The sequence below is a fragment of the Limulus polyphemus genome, unplaced genomic scaffold, assembly GCF_000517525.1.
Source record: "Limulus polyphemus unplaced genomic scaffold, Limulus_polyphemus-2.1.2 Scaffold7, whole genome shotgun sequence".
In the NCBI taxonomy this organism is placed as follows: Eukaryota; Metazoa; Arthropoda; class Merostomata; order Xiphosura; family Limulidae; genus Limulus; species Limulus polyphemus.
Window position 1 is genome coordinate 679,131 of NW_013665617.1, and position 16,403 is coordinate 695,533.

Genomic DNA, 16,403 nt, shown 5'->3' on the forward strand with positions numbered 1-16,403 from the left:
GTAGATGGTAAGTTAAGAATACTCTGTGGATCACACTGTGAAATCAGTGTTGCTTAAACTACCTTTGTGGAAACTAATAGCCCCTTTGTGGTTAGTACTGTGGTAATGCATAATTTATTATTTACAGGCTAGAGGAGTTTAGCATCAATTAAAGCACAGGAACTCTTCCCCACTTGTGAAGTCCATCGTAACACATTTGTCAGTACGCAACCCAGGTAGCGTTGTGCCGTCCATAATTCCAAACACAGTAAGGTAATCGTCTAAAAGAAACAACTTTTATTTTTTACTTTATTATTTTTAATTACAACGTAACTTTGTTATTATTAATTACAATGTAACATTTTTAAATTATGTTAATTTTAAACACTACATCCCAGTGTAAACAGAACGATTTTTACACTATTACTTCTAATACTATGATACACTTGAGAAGTTTGTCACAGAACTTGGCACAGACTCTTCTCCAATAAACTCCTCAAGGTTCTTCTGGTGATAGTGCCCAACAGAAGTAGCATCGTCCTTCATTTATATCTTGGCGTTATTTTCAGTTACATAATTCCACCTTCTTTCCTCCAGTCTTCCAGTTGACCAATGTGGCCTGTGTTCTATCTTTCCCGTTTCTTTCCTCCAGTCTTCCAGTTGACCAGTATGGTCTGTGTTCCAGTTTTTCCTGTTCCCTCCTGTTGCTTATATATTGTGTGAAAATTAATAGTCATTTTGCAAGTAATAATATGACACGGTATTGTTTATACACTCTGTATATAATGTACAAAACCAATCGTACTTTGTGGCTAATGTTATGTCATCATTTTGATTATAGGTAAGAAACTATATATATATATATATAGCGTACTGTAGATTTTTTGTGATAAAGTGTTGCTTTGACTTATTTTTGGAAACTAACACTGCATTGTAGTTATTACTGTGGTAATTCATTGCTTTTACTTGTTTGTGGAAACTACTAACCCATTTGTGGTTAGTATTGTGGTACTGTTACTTGTTGTTTACGTTGCTGGTACTGAGTTTAAGAAGCGTCATACCAACAACTGGCATAGAGAATCGTCGATTTACCGTTACTATTCTTTCGGTTCATTTTGTCGTATTAAATGAAACGTGTACAACTAATACTATGCAATACTCTTACTTGCCGGATATCCTATATTTACTGTTTAATTAGAAATAACTGCTACATTAAAATATATTTAACTCTGAAAGAACAGTTCTATTTCGTTTCCTGTTTCAAAAAATATATAGAACTCCAAATCAAAAACGTGCCTCTTACAGTGTATATGGAGCTACCAGAAGATTACTCTGATATTACTCCTATAACAGTATAATTTTAGGTTTATTTGTGTATAAGGTCTGGTAAAAATATGCATTTCTGCTTATAAGCTAGTTCATCTATGAAATTTTATTTTATTTTCAATATGTTTTGCCCCCAGTGGCACAGCGGTATGTCTACGGACTTACAACGCTAGAAACCGGGTTTCGATACCCGTGGTGAGCAGGGCACAGATAGCCCATTGTGTAGCTTTGTGCATAATTCCAAAACAAATAAACAAACAATAAGTTTTAGTATTTGTTTCTATTTATATTCTGTATTTATGGCAAAGGTATTAAGGCTATTTGCTACCCTCTCTATCTAATATTGAACTACTGATCAGATGGAAGACAGCCGGTCAGCAGCACTCTATCATTTACCATCCACGGAAAGGAACTGACTGTCACTGTTATGACGCACTCACCCCTGAGGCATTGGATGGATAGTGGCGGTGAGAAGAATAAATATTTTGTAACTAGAATAACAGAACAAACTTAATTTAAACCACATGACTCAGGTATAGAGACCAAGAAACTTCCTTTTATAAAACTTTTGGAAATAGCGCTTGAAATACCACGTGTTTCTAACTATCAGACTATGCGCAGTCACGTATATACGAATAGATAAACATGCTACTCTGAGAACGGAAACTCATAACGAGCATTCTCAACAGTGAATCTTCAGAGGAAGAGAACCCCTTAAATCAAGTGTTTCGGCCCTTAACTACCTTATACTCTAGGGGACCCGAGCCACATTTGGTGATCAGCCAAGTGTTTCCCTGCTGATTTTTCCCATAATGGGATATGAACCCTGGTTCTATGAATTACTAGATATTTGGAACCATTCATGCCCGTACTCTCGGCCCCAAATCTTACTGGAATTTAGAGGATTTTTATTCTCTTTCACCCTACTCTCCAGCTTTCATCACTTCTCTTTGCCTATATCCAATTTGAGGGCGTACTGTCGCTGCTAATTCTCTGAGAATCTTTGATCTCCTCTGACTTGAAAGTCCGAGCTGTTTCAATAAGTTGTAGACAGATACACTAGGTAACCTCCTTACTCCCTCTTTCACAGCAAAAAGTCGTGTGCCGTAGTCCTGGCTTTGGATTTCTTTCGTGAGTTCCTGGTGCCTCGCCAGCTTGATTTCATGTTTTTCACTTATTCTCGACTCATATGGCCCTGTCAGCTCGATTGCTACTATTGCCCTGCTGCTGTCAGAAAAGAAGATCAAGTTAGGTCTTTGTTCAGATATAGCAGCTACTTCTGAGTATTCTCTCATATCTCCAAGATCAGCTACTATCCCCCAGTCATTTGCAATGACAAGTATTCCACTTGTTGGTAAAGTCTGGGACTTTCTCAGGGAGCTCTGTTTGGTGCCTTCTCTGAGAAATTAAACTTGCTCTTTTGTAGGTGCCTTCTTTCTGTTGGCTCTACACTGTACGATGTCTACTGCTACTGCTAGCTTTTTTGAGAACTTGGTTATGTCTCCATGTATATCTGCCTCTTTCCAAAGCTTATTTGCAGCTGATAACACACGATCAAGTGTTTGTATGCCTGCGTACATATAAATAATTTGATGTACTATAACAACCCTGGATCTCTGGTAAAATGTAATATATTGAAACTGTATTGTACACACCTCCAAAAAAAAATATATATATAATCTCAAAACATCCCCTCACAGATTTTTGGTGTTTTTTTGTTTTGTTTTTTCATGCAGTGGATGTGCTGTTTTCTTGATTATGGCAAATGAGTGTCTTCTGATTTCTGTCTTTCTTATATAGTGGCTTAGTGTTGTCAAACGTCCACAAATTATTTCCCGTTTTTGTTCTTGTTAGTTGGTTTATATGTGTTTTGATTTGTATTGGCGTAATTTACATAAACCATGTTAGGCTTACTTTTCATGTGGTCTTAACACAGTTTTTAGCACAGATAGAACATTGACGTATTCAATTTTTTTAATAAGTTTTACTTGAAGTTGAGATAATTTGTCGTTATATATAAAACAAGTTAATATACAGTAAGAAAAAAAGAGTGAAATAGTGATTTTTGTTAATCTCTTAATTTTGTTTTTATTGTTGACAATAACAGAATTTTTTGAAGGGATCTGAAAGAGGTAGTAAATAATTTTGAAAGCTTAAAGAATACGTATACCGTTCTTTTAATGCCAGAGTAGATAAAATCTAAATATCTTATACTTCCAAATTAAATTCCAGGTTGGTTTCCTATAGAACTATACCATGAATCACTAAAATCACATTTACAGTTAAACCCAAAGTATGATTGAAACTGGCGGACAACAGCGCACTAATTGGTCATTTAATTGGTTTAAAGCTCTTCTAAAGTCTCGGCTTTTGTGCTTTAATATGAAACGAACAAACTCGAGACAGAATGTCGACTGAACTGCTTTTGTGCCTTGTTCTTTTCCGTTGGGAGGTCTTATGGGTTTCTCTGATTCATTTCAAATAAAACCCAATACAATTACATCATATAATCGACATATGCTAGACCAACAATGCACTTTCAGTGTTTAAAAACCAGGATTTTATTGAAATTACTTTATTATAAACTTTATAAGTAGAAGGCATGTTATAATGCTAAAAAAATCAAGCAAATTTTGAATATATAAAAAATTTTACTAAGCATGTAAATTTCTTAATAAATTAGAAACGTTATGTTGAAAGGCAATTTAAAATTGTGAAAATGTTGAATAACCAAATCACTTTAATGGTTAATTAGCTTAGGATATTTTAATGTGTTTTACTGGAGTTTTTTGTTAAACATAATGTCATAGTTTTCAGAATAAGACTAGCTAGTTAGCAAGAGGGAATTTTATTGTGAGTAGATTTTAGTCCAGATTTAGCAAATTAACATCGTAAGTTTTTCTTAAGGTGACATTAATGCAAATCGATTGGATACGAGTTTTACTAAAAACCTGTATTTTTGACAAGATAAAAGCTTCAAATGATATTAATATACTAGAAGTGAAGATTTCTTTCCGATCTATCATAATATTCTGCTTTTTTCTTCTGATACAAGTTTAGTCCAGAGGTTTCCGATTAATTTTCACACTAGACCACTCCAGATGAGGAAACACAAAACAAGAGTCAGGACTGAGCTTGTAGAGGAACACATTATTTTCCAAATACAATTTTACCTTCTTTTGCACTATCTGATCATAATTCGTTCAAAGAGCTAGGGTTTCGAGGGCCTGATACGGTCCACGGACCGCCTATTGGAGACCATTGCTGTAGTACACTCATCATTTTTTATCCTTTGGAAATAGAAGTAAAAAGTTACGTTCTTGAAATCCTTCTTTTTCTGTTCATTACTCAGATTCTAGCATTTAGAGTCAGGATGTATTTTAACCACTGTTTAAGTTAAACTTCAAGGGTTAATTTTACATTCTTTTAGGCTAGATATAATTTCAACGGGAAAAGTCATTGTAATTACACCAGCTATTTCAGAAATAACAGTGAGGATTTTACTTTCACCTTCCCTAATCCTAAATGAAGTAATTTCATAAACAAGTTATTTCTTTACTTAATAAACAGTTTTATTTACCAAAAGAAAAACGTTTTCTCAACATACAAGTATCTACCAAACCGATTGAGTGTTAAAGACCATGTGCCGAGACTGTAATACCTAGGTAACTATTTCTGATGTAGATTCGTATAGTATATACTGAACCCCCTTTTTTAACATTCTTAATTAAAAATGTGTTTTATTTTCTTATTTGTTTGGTCACATAAAACCTCACAATAGAATATCTACTGTAGGAATCGAGCTCCGAATTTTAGCTTTACATGCTCTAACGGAACTCGACTCGCAATCTGCGGGTCGAGGATTCGAATCCCCGTCACACCAAACATGCTCGCCCTTTCAGCCGTGGGGGCATTATAATATGACGTTCAATCCCACTATTCGTTGGTAAAAGAATTGACGGTGGGTGGTGATGACTAGCTGTTTTCCCTCTAGTCTTACACTGCTAAATTAGGGACGGCTAGCGCAGATAGCCCTCGTGTAGCTTTGCGCGAAATTCAAAACAAACCAAACCAAACATGCCCTCATAAAAATATTCATTTATATATTTTCTTAGGCCAAACATGGCCCAGTGATTAGCATGCCAAACATCGTATTTAAAGTTCCACAGTACACGTCACGTTACAAATAAAATAAAATAAAATAAATCATACTCTACACTTTGGGTGCGTTCCAGTTCTGAAAAGAATAGCCGAAGGGTTAACGGTGGATGGTGTTGACTAGCTGTCTTCCTTCTAGCACAGGTACATCTCGAGTAGTTTTTCTAATGCTAAAAATTGGGGTTCGATACCTGCAGTGGATAGATCACAGGTAGTTCATTATGTAGTTTTATGCTCAACAACAATAAAAAGCAAATGTCAAACACTAGCGAAGTTTTAGAAATCAATAGGCCTCAAATTTCTGATAAAAATCACGTACACAGCAAAATTTTACATATCCCTTTTAATTTGTCCAATTTGGACTCAAATTCAGCAACGTGTAAGAATAACATTCCAAAGGTCTATATTTTGTCTCCTTCAAGTCACTGGCCAAGAGCCTTTTAGTTCAATATTGGAACTCGCCAGTTGGGCAGATCGATGAGATAGTTTTGTTGCCCAAAGAAAACAAATAACATTTTCTCAACATACAAACCTTCTATAATAAGACTGGTAAGAACAACCAAAAGGTTGATGGTGGGTGATGTTGACTAGCTGTCTTCCCTCTAATCTGTTATTTCAAAATTAAGGACGGCTAGTTCGAGTAGCTTTGCACGAAATTTAACGTTAAAAACTAACGAAGCATAATAAACCAATACAACTAAAATGTATGATAAAAATCACGTAAAAGTAATGGGATTTTACAAATAAATCATTCGGAAGTAGATTGATTTTATTTTCTAAAAATAAAATATTGAGGTTATTTTCTTATGAAAATAACTTTTTTGTGGTGATGATTTTGTAAAACTATGACTTTCTATGTACATTATAAATTCAGTTCTTTAGCATAAATTTACCAGTTAAGAGTGGTGCTAACTTTAAGCAATGACCATACTTTTTGATACAGGCTCTAAGTAATCAAATAATAAACAAACACTCAATATTTCACGATTTACATTGAATATTTCTTATCATAACTCGTAAACTTTTAATCATATTTCGATTAGCAATGCGAGAGAAGGACAGACAGCTTGATCCTAGTTGTTGTTAGTTCAAACAAGCTGTTTAAACATTGGAAGTAATACGTGACAGGAATGTTACGTTTATATTTTGTGTCCTCTAAGCACAGGGTCTCGTAATATTTATGTTAAAATTGTATCTTGAAATTTTAAGTGAATTAAGAATGAATCTACCTGTTTTTCTGCGTAATAATGGTAAACGAAAAAAACAACGACAATTGGAGCACATTATATGTTGATAAACACAGGGTGTTAGATGTGAAATATTGAATACGTTTATCAATTGTAATTTATGTTAATTTCACAAAAGTAGTAAATTCTAGGATTATTTCAGTAAAACTTTTTGCAAATATTTTAACCATTACGTAATTGTACTACAAAGAATAAAACGATAGATTCAATTTTAGCGAACGCATTGGTTAATGTGTGAATTACAGAGCAAGTTTAAGGATTTCTTATCGTTTATTCAAATTTGAAATAGAATATTTTTAAAATGTATAAAAATATGCAGCTTTTCTGTTTAGCATAAATGGTGAGTTACAAAAACATTATTTCAGGCGTAACGGTGAACTGGCTTGATATATCTAAATTTAAATCATGGTTTCATAAAAACAGGAGGAGCTGTCGCCTAAACCAGTGGTTCTCAACCAGGGGGCCACGCCATGTTTATAATGGGCCACACGTGAATGACGGAAAATTAGGGAGCCACAGTAAATTCTGTGTGGGCCACCGAAACTTCACTGCTCGAATAAAATATTTAGATTCAAACGTGACAAACATTATTTCCGGATAAGTAGTGAAATATCTAATAAGTTTCCACAGCTATGGGAGAAGGCAAAGTTGTATTTTATCGCTTTTCCCACATTTATCTGGTTGAATCTGGTTTTAGTCGGCTGACTTATTTGCTATCAAAAATACGTAACCGCCTTGATGTTGTGAAGAGAGGTGCAACCGGACATTCAAAATCTTTCAAGTGTTCGTCAGGCCCAGGGATCACACTGAATAAAATGTCAATGATTAACAGAATATTTTTGACTTGCATAAGTAAACAGTATGTTATAAACAACATATTTAAAAACAATACACCATTGTAATACAATATTATAATATTATAAATCAATAGTGTGGAAATAAAGTAATGTTTCTCCTAAGTAACAGCGTCTACAAAGGGTGGAGCCACAGATATAAATAAAACATTGTTGAGAAACACTAGTCTAAACAATTTACTTTAAATTCATGAGCCTAACTTTGCTGTTAATTTTAGAAATATTGTTAGGTATTCACTGAAAGTGTATCAAGCTGTTTTTGTTTACCTACGCTAGCCGCGTATTGCCCTATACTATGCACATAGAAGTCAAAACCTGGAATTTATAGGTACTATATTGACGAAGGAGAAATTTATCAATAAAGTAATTAAAATAGCTAAGATAATATGAGAAATTACATTTTGACTGAACAAAGTTGCTCTGTGTTGTAGGATTTATAACCATGTTTACTTGTGTATATATACACGCTGCTGAAAATACATCCATATTTTGGTTTTTAGAAAAAAAATCCTCAAGATATGTTTAATAAGTAACCAAGCATTAGTGTATAAGAGATTAGTCTGACAGTAATGTTTTTGTTTTCACCTTCAGTCACTAGCTACTCCTCACCGATCAGTTCGAATTACGTATCTAGTTATCCATGTTTTGCTGAAGTCAAACGATCAGTAACTCTGAATAACCGTCTTAAAACAAACATTTGACTTTTGTGACTTAAGGAAAATATCGTTTTTAAAGTTACCTGTTTTTTTTATCTCTTTTTCTATGCCACTAGTACAACTAAAATTAAAAAACTTTCAACCCAGAATAAGCAATCGAAATATTGCAAGTAATTATCGGAAAATAAAAGAATAGTCTTGGCGAAAATGTTTGCATATTTTGTAACAAATAAGATCATTATTAATAAAATAGAATACAAATACACTTAATGCTGCCAAACTGAGAAATGCATGTTATATTAAACATCTACACGTGTAACTTGTATAATGAGACAGGTTATGTAGACATCATGAACGACTTATTAGAACAACATATAATAAAGATGTGTAATTCAGCTATTACAACAAAACCTTACCAAAACGTATATAATGACTAAATATAACATTAAATTATTATAAATAGCGTCTATAACCTTATATTGGTATATATTAAACATTCAGTACTTGGTTGGTCCTCCTCTCCTCTTACTCTAATAACCTCTGCAAAGCGATGTGGCATGCTGTAGATGAAGTTATTGATGTAATCCAACGTGATTTCGTTTTACTTGTCACTAGAAGGCGCTGCAAGCCAGCTCCAGTAGCTGGAGTACGGTTGGGGCTAGCAATTTTTCGGCTCAGTTCTGCCCAACAGTTCTCAAAGGGATTACACTCTGGAGACTTTGCTGGCCACCGCAATCTTGTGACGCCCTCATGGTAGAGATAATTATGTACAATACGCGCACTGTGGGCAGTGGCATTATTATTCTGAAATACAAAGTTATTGCCAAACCTTGCCTTAGCATATGACAGAAATACCGCTCTCTATGTGATGATTGTAGGAAGCGCCATTGATGTTTCCCTGGAAGATATGAAGCCACTTTTTACACAATGATTAATAGCTGCCCAAACATGCACTTCACCACCTCCTGTGTGTGTTCTGTATAAGAAAGGCAATATTCCCTCATCTGTTCTCCAGGCAAACGACTAACACGAATCTTAAATATCTTACCATCAGCTTTAACAAGCGAAATCAGAACTCATCTGAAAAGATGATATGTCTCCAATGTTCTAACTGGAAGTTTGCATGCTGTTTTGCCCAAGAAACAAGGTGACGGCAGTGAGTTCTAGTTAATATCGGTTTGAAGATATTCCTTCTTGCAAAATAATCTGATCAAAACACGGTAATATCTGGCAGTAGTTTTTTGGCGTCTACAAGTGTACGTTCCTGGAACAACGTTTCCTGTAGTTCTGTAACCAACTGTTCTGACAATGTCTGTTTGCTTCATACCATTTTTGGGCAGTCGAACAATTTGACGCCATATGACTTCTGACCCGTGACGAGGCATTACTCTACATAAAATTCACAGAAATTGTCTGAAAAAAGCGTTGATCTGTTTCAAAAAAGATTATACCAAAAGTACATCCTTTTATACAAAACAGGTATGTATGTGTGTTTTGATGAACAAATGCTCAAGACAACTTATACACACCAGAATAAAAACTCTCACGTGTTTGTCCGATCATATACTACCTTCTCTGTTACTACTCGGGCATTTACTCAATAACTACTCTATGCATATAAACAATAACATCAGTATATAATAGTATGTGAGCTTTTTGACCAACACTGTATGAGAATTATATTTCTTATTAGATCGCAATTCAGAATATAACATTAAAAACATCCATGAAGATGAATTATATATCACAGCACTACTATTAAGCTCTTTAGAACAACATTTTATAAGAAAAAGTAGTGGACACTGCTGGTATCGTTAACACTTTTACAAAACTCTTTATAGCACTTATTTATAAGGAGAAAATGTAGACACCGCTGGTTATACCAACACCGCTTCAAAGTTCTTTAGAACACCATTTTTTGTAAGTATTCATTAAATGATAAAATGTTAGTTACAATGCCATGTATTAATATATCATGTGTGTCAAATTTCCCTGATCAAACGTATTCATTTTTTTTAGAGAAGAACGTAGCTTCTGTTTCACTCCAGCTTTTGCTATATAATTACAATAGTTAGCTTATGTTTGTCGTTAACGGAATTCTGTCTAATGTTTTAAATCTATAATTTACGGGGAATTAACAGTCAATGAAGGCTTTCCAAAACAAAAAGAGCAAGTGTAACACATCTATATGTAACTTTGTTTTGCACATTACGTTTCATTGCCGAAACGGCGGTATGTCGAACGTCTACATTAACCTACATAGTTACAGATAGCCCTGGCATACAGCCCATACTACTTCTTTGTCACACATTAGCAGCCATGCGGATCTTTTTTTTAATCTCATTTTCACCGGTTGGCCTTCAAAGATTTTACAACTTGTGACTGATGAAATTCTGGCAGCTACCTCATCAAAGCTGCCAAAGTCGTATTTTAGTCGTCAGCACTTAGCACCCTGTGTATTCGAAGAAAATATTGGGTGACTATTCATTTCGCCGTATTGATTTTCGTTTTATTTCTCTTCGATTTTATTTTATCTGTAGCATCTAATAGTACATACACCGGGAAAGTAAATATATGACGAAACAACAAATTGTTTTGACAAATAGAGTTGGTATAGTGTACTTCGTCTGAGTTGAAAATGAAAAATATAAAACATGTTAACCAAAATAGCGAATTGTGATACAGACATGTAATATCAAACGAAAAATGACATTTTTTCAAAATTCGGATAAAAAAAGGATTAATATAGTCCATTAACAACTCGCATATTTTATTCATACATAAAAATTGATGTGATTATATGTGTTACATTGTTTAAAATAACAAAAATAGCAAAACATCTCAGAAAGTGTAAAGTTTTTGTACGTTTTAACACTGTATAAACGGAAAACGTACTAGCTTAATAAAAATTATCACACCCTTTTTTTATAAAGAAAAGCATATAGAATAACAAATGATATTTAAAACATTACGAGTATTTCGCTTTTTTGTAGATATTTATTGCTTATAAAGAGTTTTTCGTCCGTGTGTAGACATTACATACATATTAAAGCTTGAGCTGATTACTGGCTTGTTCACAATATATCCTGTTTTGTATGTGGAAGGAGTATTTTGTTTTCATATACAATGTTTAACATCAGTAAGTTCTCAATTTGTAAAGCTAATTTATTACTATCTTTGAAGCCCAAATAATTTACAGAGATAGACATCGATTACGAATTACCCACTCTTTGAAATGACACGCTGAAAGATTCGTCAATATTATTGGTTTCCGTGTTTGAAACTATTGTAAGCAACAGTGGTGGTACATATTAAATGATACTTTTTAACTCCTTAAAATACTATAGAAATTTCTCATAGACTTTAATAAATTTTGATTAATGCTTTAAGATAGCCAGGAACTAAACCGTGTTTCAAATACACCAAATACGGTCTTATGATGCATGCTTATAAACAACTTATAATTTAACAGAGCCGTTAATTATTTTACAAATTCAATTCTACTTTTTCTCTCTGTTTGACTTAAACCAATGAGGAATAGGAGATGTGATACATTTTGTATTTACTTTTTTTTTCAATTTATACTTGCCCCTCAGTAGCACAGCGGTATGTCTGCGGACTTACAACGCTAGAATTCGGGTTTCGAAAGGCATGTGGTAATAGCCGCCAAAAGCGTTGGGGATATCCCGTCTATCAGACAAAATACGAAAAGTAGATGAGAAACTAGTCAGCAGTCGTGTAATATTCATTAAGGGTACAGATTTGAGTGCTTACACCCACAACATCTCAACTCTTACTGCCTTTCACTATCAGCAGCCAGTTGTGGGAAGGCAGTTACCCTTAGAAATATGAAATAAAGTTAAAAGTAGAAATAAGATAAAATTAAGCCACCCAAAAAATATATATTTTTACTAAACAATGTCTACCATCCTCTATCCTTAAAAGTTATAAAAAAAAATCCTTAAAGTAGAATAAATACCATGTATATATATATATCTATAAAGCAAAGTTATCGGTCTGTCTGGTGTCGCCCCCAAGTGGCACAGCGGCATGTCTGCGGACTTACAACTCTAGAAACCAGGTTTCGATACCCGTGGTGGGCAGAGCATAGATAGTCCATTGTGTAGCTTTGTGCATAATTACAAACAAACTGTCTGGTATCTTGGCCTCACAATTTCCTGACCCAATACTGATGAATTTTGGTAGAGGATCTCAATTAGAACCCTCAAAGAAAGATGTAAATGTATAAGTAAATGGGATGTATAGTCGAAGTTTCGCAACCATATTAACTTTTAATATGTGAAATGGACGACAAACGGAAGTGACATTTAATGCATTGCGTAGTTATCTTTGCTTATCGACCGTATTCAATACACCTGCATGGAAAATGGCGCACACATACACGCCGTTTCACCTTCCTAGTGAACTCTATGAAATAAATGCTGCTCGGGGCGCAGTTACATTTGCTAGAAAATATTATTCAAAAATTGTAATAACAACTTTTTCAATATTTATTTCTATTTCTAATCCCCTAAAACAACCCGTTTTTGCTTTTATGATTTATTCATTTCGATGACTTTTGAAAAAATGCGATTTCCAAATCTTTAAGAGCATTGGCTTGATTTCACGATGGTACAGGTTGCTACTTAAACTAAATATCACAGAGGGCTTAATATTTCATATTAAAACGATTTTAAACAGACAAATCAGTAACGAGTGCTAGAAAACTGTCGTTGTCATAAATTACATGGCTTATGGTAAACCCACAGGGAATACTTGTTTATTTGTTTGTAGTCGAGAAGAAAAACTGTGCACACTATTGATATCGAAATCTGAGTTTCAGCGTTATATTTCTGCAAACATACCGCTGATCCACTGCAAGGCCATAGAAAAGAGAGATGTGCTTTGGACACGAAAAGCTTACGCTAAAGAGCTTTTATCAAAATGCATTTGCTTTAGAAGGAGTATGACCTGACATTATGACATGGACTGTAATGACGTGGTGAGGCTCCAAAATTAGTTTTAATATAACTTAATAAACCACTGTAAAACATTTTCTGGTTTGATGCATATCAGTGTTCTGTTTATTTGAATACTAATAAATTAGTTGTACGTTTAGCAGTGATGAAGTTTAAATGAAGATTAAAATATAAAACTTCATAACTTGAGCGCTTTCTAGAGGTGGATCTTTCTTCATCAGAGGCAAAGTAGACTTGCCCACTAATAATTGCTTTAGACTCATTTACTGGTTGTTGTACCTTCAGTAATTATTCCAAATATGACTATATATATGTTTAAAAGTTTCAGTGAAATAAACAAGGTGAGTAGTGATGGGCGAAAGCTCGAAGAAATAAAAAGAAACAAATGGGTTACAAAATAAAAGAAAATCCTGAAGGATCTGAATGAAGCAGTTATGTTAAACAATGAAATTAAATTATAATTTTTTGCCAACGTTTTATTCTCGGTGCTTACATTTTAGCGCACTTGTCTCAAACAATATTCCTTACAACACTCTTTCTAGGGCATGAAGACAAATTTAGTATACGATTACTTGGAACGAAAACTTTTTTTCGTGGATAATACTCTAAAAATCATTGTAATAAAGTTATAATCTAAAATAAAAAACTAGCTTCTGGTAGAAATCTAAGAAGAATTGGTGGTCGCAGTTTTTGTCGCAGAAAATTATTTTTTCTTGATACATGTCAAACGTGAAAAATATACACAAGTAGATTCCATTCGGCACATAAATTCGTATAACATCGGTCGTTGACTGTAAGTGTCACTTCCTCCGAACAAATTACCAATGTCGATTCGCTTTGCTTCAAAGCAGCCACGCGCCACATGACATTAACAATAGCTAAAACGCCGCCTATACAAGACTTTTAGACCCGAAGAAAGAGAGAGATTAAGTTTATCAAAGTACTAGAGTACAATGACGTAGAAAATAGGAGGATTTTTAGACCCAGTAAGATAAGTATGTTTTAGAAGCGGATGAGTTAGTAATGTTCAGGAGAACGAGTATCGGGAAAAATAAATTAAGTATTTAAGTGGCTCGTATACATCATAAACAGAATTAATCATTTTCTGCACATGAAACAGAACATGGCTTTATTCGTCAAAAGAATGTTCCTATATGCTATGATAATTGGCAAGCATTTTATCTCGAGGTGATATGCTAAAAGAAAAAAATTCTTAAAAACTGGCCACATGCCAGCAGCGTAGGTAATAAGTGGCAGTTTTTACTGTCAATAGAAGGAATTACTTGTTTAAAAATAACTTTTTTTGGAAGAAAGCCAAAGACAGCAGGACTTTTGACACTGTGGAGACTTTTGAAGAAGTTTTACGACCACAATTATTCAAAAAATTCAGTGACCTGGGTAGCACATTTTACACACGTTTTATACATATGTTGCAGAACTGTTTCTGAGAATTCATTGATATTTGCTTATCCTGATCAAAGCATTATATATATAGTATACGATTTAAACATTATAGCATCTAACATACACCTACCAAGCAAGTACAACTATATGATGAAACAATAAATTAATTTGCCGAATACCTCTAAAACTGTTATGTAATAGCGGGAGGTCTTGCAAATTAAACAAATTAACCTTTGCATTTTAATGTCTGTTTTTCTTCCAAAATTACAAATACAATGAATTTACCTACACCAATACTACTCTGTTTGTTCTGAAAAACGGACCTTTTATGTGAGTGACGTTAAGAAGCTATAACTTTTATAATATTCTGTATTATAGTTTTTTTATAAGCTTTGGATAAATGTGTATTAAATGAATTTTCTAACCAATCAGTATCAGTTACACTACTCGAATAACAACCGAATGCAGACATACAGAGATTGAGTATATTATAACTATTATAGAGCCTCATCACGTCGTGTTAGGTCATGTTACCACATCCAGTTTAACCAATCTGATAACAGTGTATCTTTACTATAGTTTTCTTTGCAGTTCTGTTGCACAAGGTTCTGTCGTAAGGCTTTCATGTCCAAAACACACCACTCCTCCATGCAGACTCTCCATAACCTCTTTTGTGTACGAAGACGCAGATTCCTACTGCCCGTTTAAACAGTATGATCACACAGTGTGAATACCTGTTTTATACTCTAGCTGCTTGATGTATGCAACAGTTGAATAGGAGGTATGACTGGAAGTCTTACATTGGTGAATCTATACTCTGTTGTCTTCATTTGTAGATGGAGTTATTTCTCGCTTATATTGTGCAATGTTGCCTGGAACACATGGACAGCTTTAGCCACTAACATCTGTCTTCTTGAATTTTACTTGCAATAAGATACAAAATTATTCTTACCACAGCTGAGGCACGACTTATTGCAGGTCTCTTTCTGTGTGGTCCTGGTGTCTCAAGTTCATCCACATTCCCTTGTTTCCCAATCTCACTAGGTGCAATGGATATCTCTTTCTTGGAAATTCAAAATTTCCAATCTAAACACATTTTTATAATCTGATTGTGTGAATATTTTGTATCACAAAGGACTGTTATATACCCTTCCTAAAAGTGATCAATTTTAAGTAGCATCACACAACCTAGAAAACGCCAAACAATGTTAGACTTCTAATTATACCTACCGTTCCATTGCGACTTTATATCAATTTTCACGTGACTTGCTGATTTACATATTCAAAATCTTTTTAACATAATGTATTAAACACTCTGTATTCAAATAATATAAATGAACTCTTAAGTGAAATATACGATTTGATTAACAACTTAAAACTAGTAATGAAATGAAGAACGTGTTATTTTAATAAGAGAACTGCATAACCGAATTATGAAATTCTTTTATGAAAGATACATAATATATTACTTACCTAATAGACACAGATAGATTCAATGTGGTACAAAATTTGAAAGTACAAGAAATCTATATTTTACCCTAGAGGGGCTATAACAATTTCTACGATTTCTATGATGTATAGAACTTAAGCTTACGATAAATTATATTAACACGTAATTTTTTTGCCGTAACACTTCTAACGTTTTAAGTATGTTGCTATTTCCATAATAAAAACAGATAGATTCAAGATGGTACAAAATGTAAAAGTACAAGAAATCTATATGAAAAATTGATTACTTCATTCCTTTTCATCTAGAGGGGTTATAACCATTCATAATGTTCCTCTAATGAATCATATTAA

The 16,403-nt window shown here is 33.8% G+C and overlaps 1 protein-coding gene across 1 annotated transcript; it reads right to left on the reverse strand.

The window, feature by feature from the left end:
* Nucleotides 1–2,228: 2,228 nt before the first annotated feature.
* LOC106476666 lies at nucleotides 2,229–2,600 on the reverse strand. Its single transcript, XM_013937335.1, has one exon. The coding sequence runs from the start codon at nucleotides 2,598–2,600 to the stop codon at nucleotides 2,229–2,231; it is 372 nt and encodes a 123-aa protein (XP_013792789.1).
* Between the last annotated feature and the right edge of the window lie 13,803 nt (nucleotides 2,601–16,403).

What these genes read in the sequence shown, in the direction of transcription:
- LOC106476666 (XM_013937335.1), bottom strand. Translation starts at nt 2,600, where the DNA reads ATGAGAGAATACTCAGAAGTAGCTGCTATATCTGAACAAAGACCTAAC.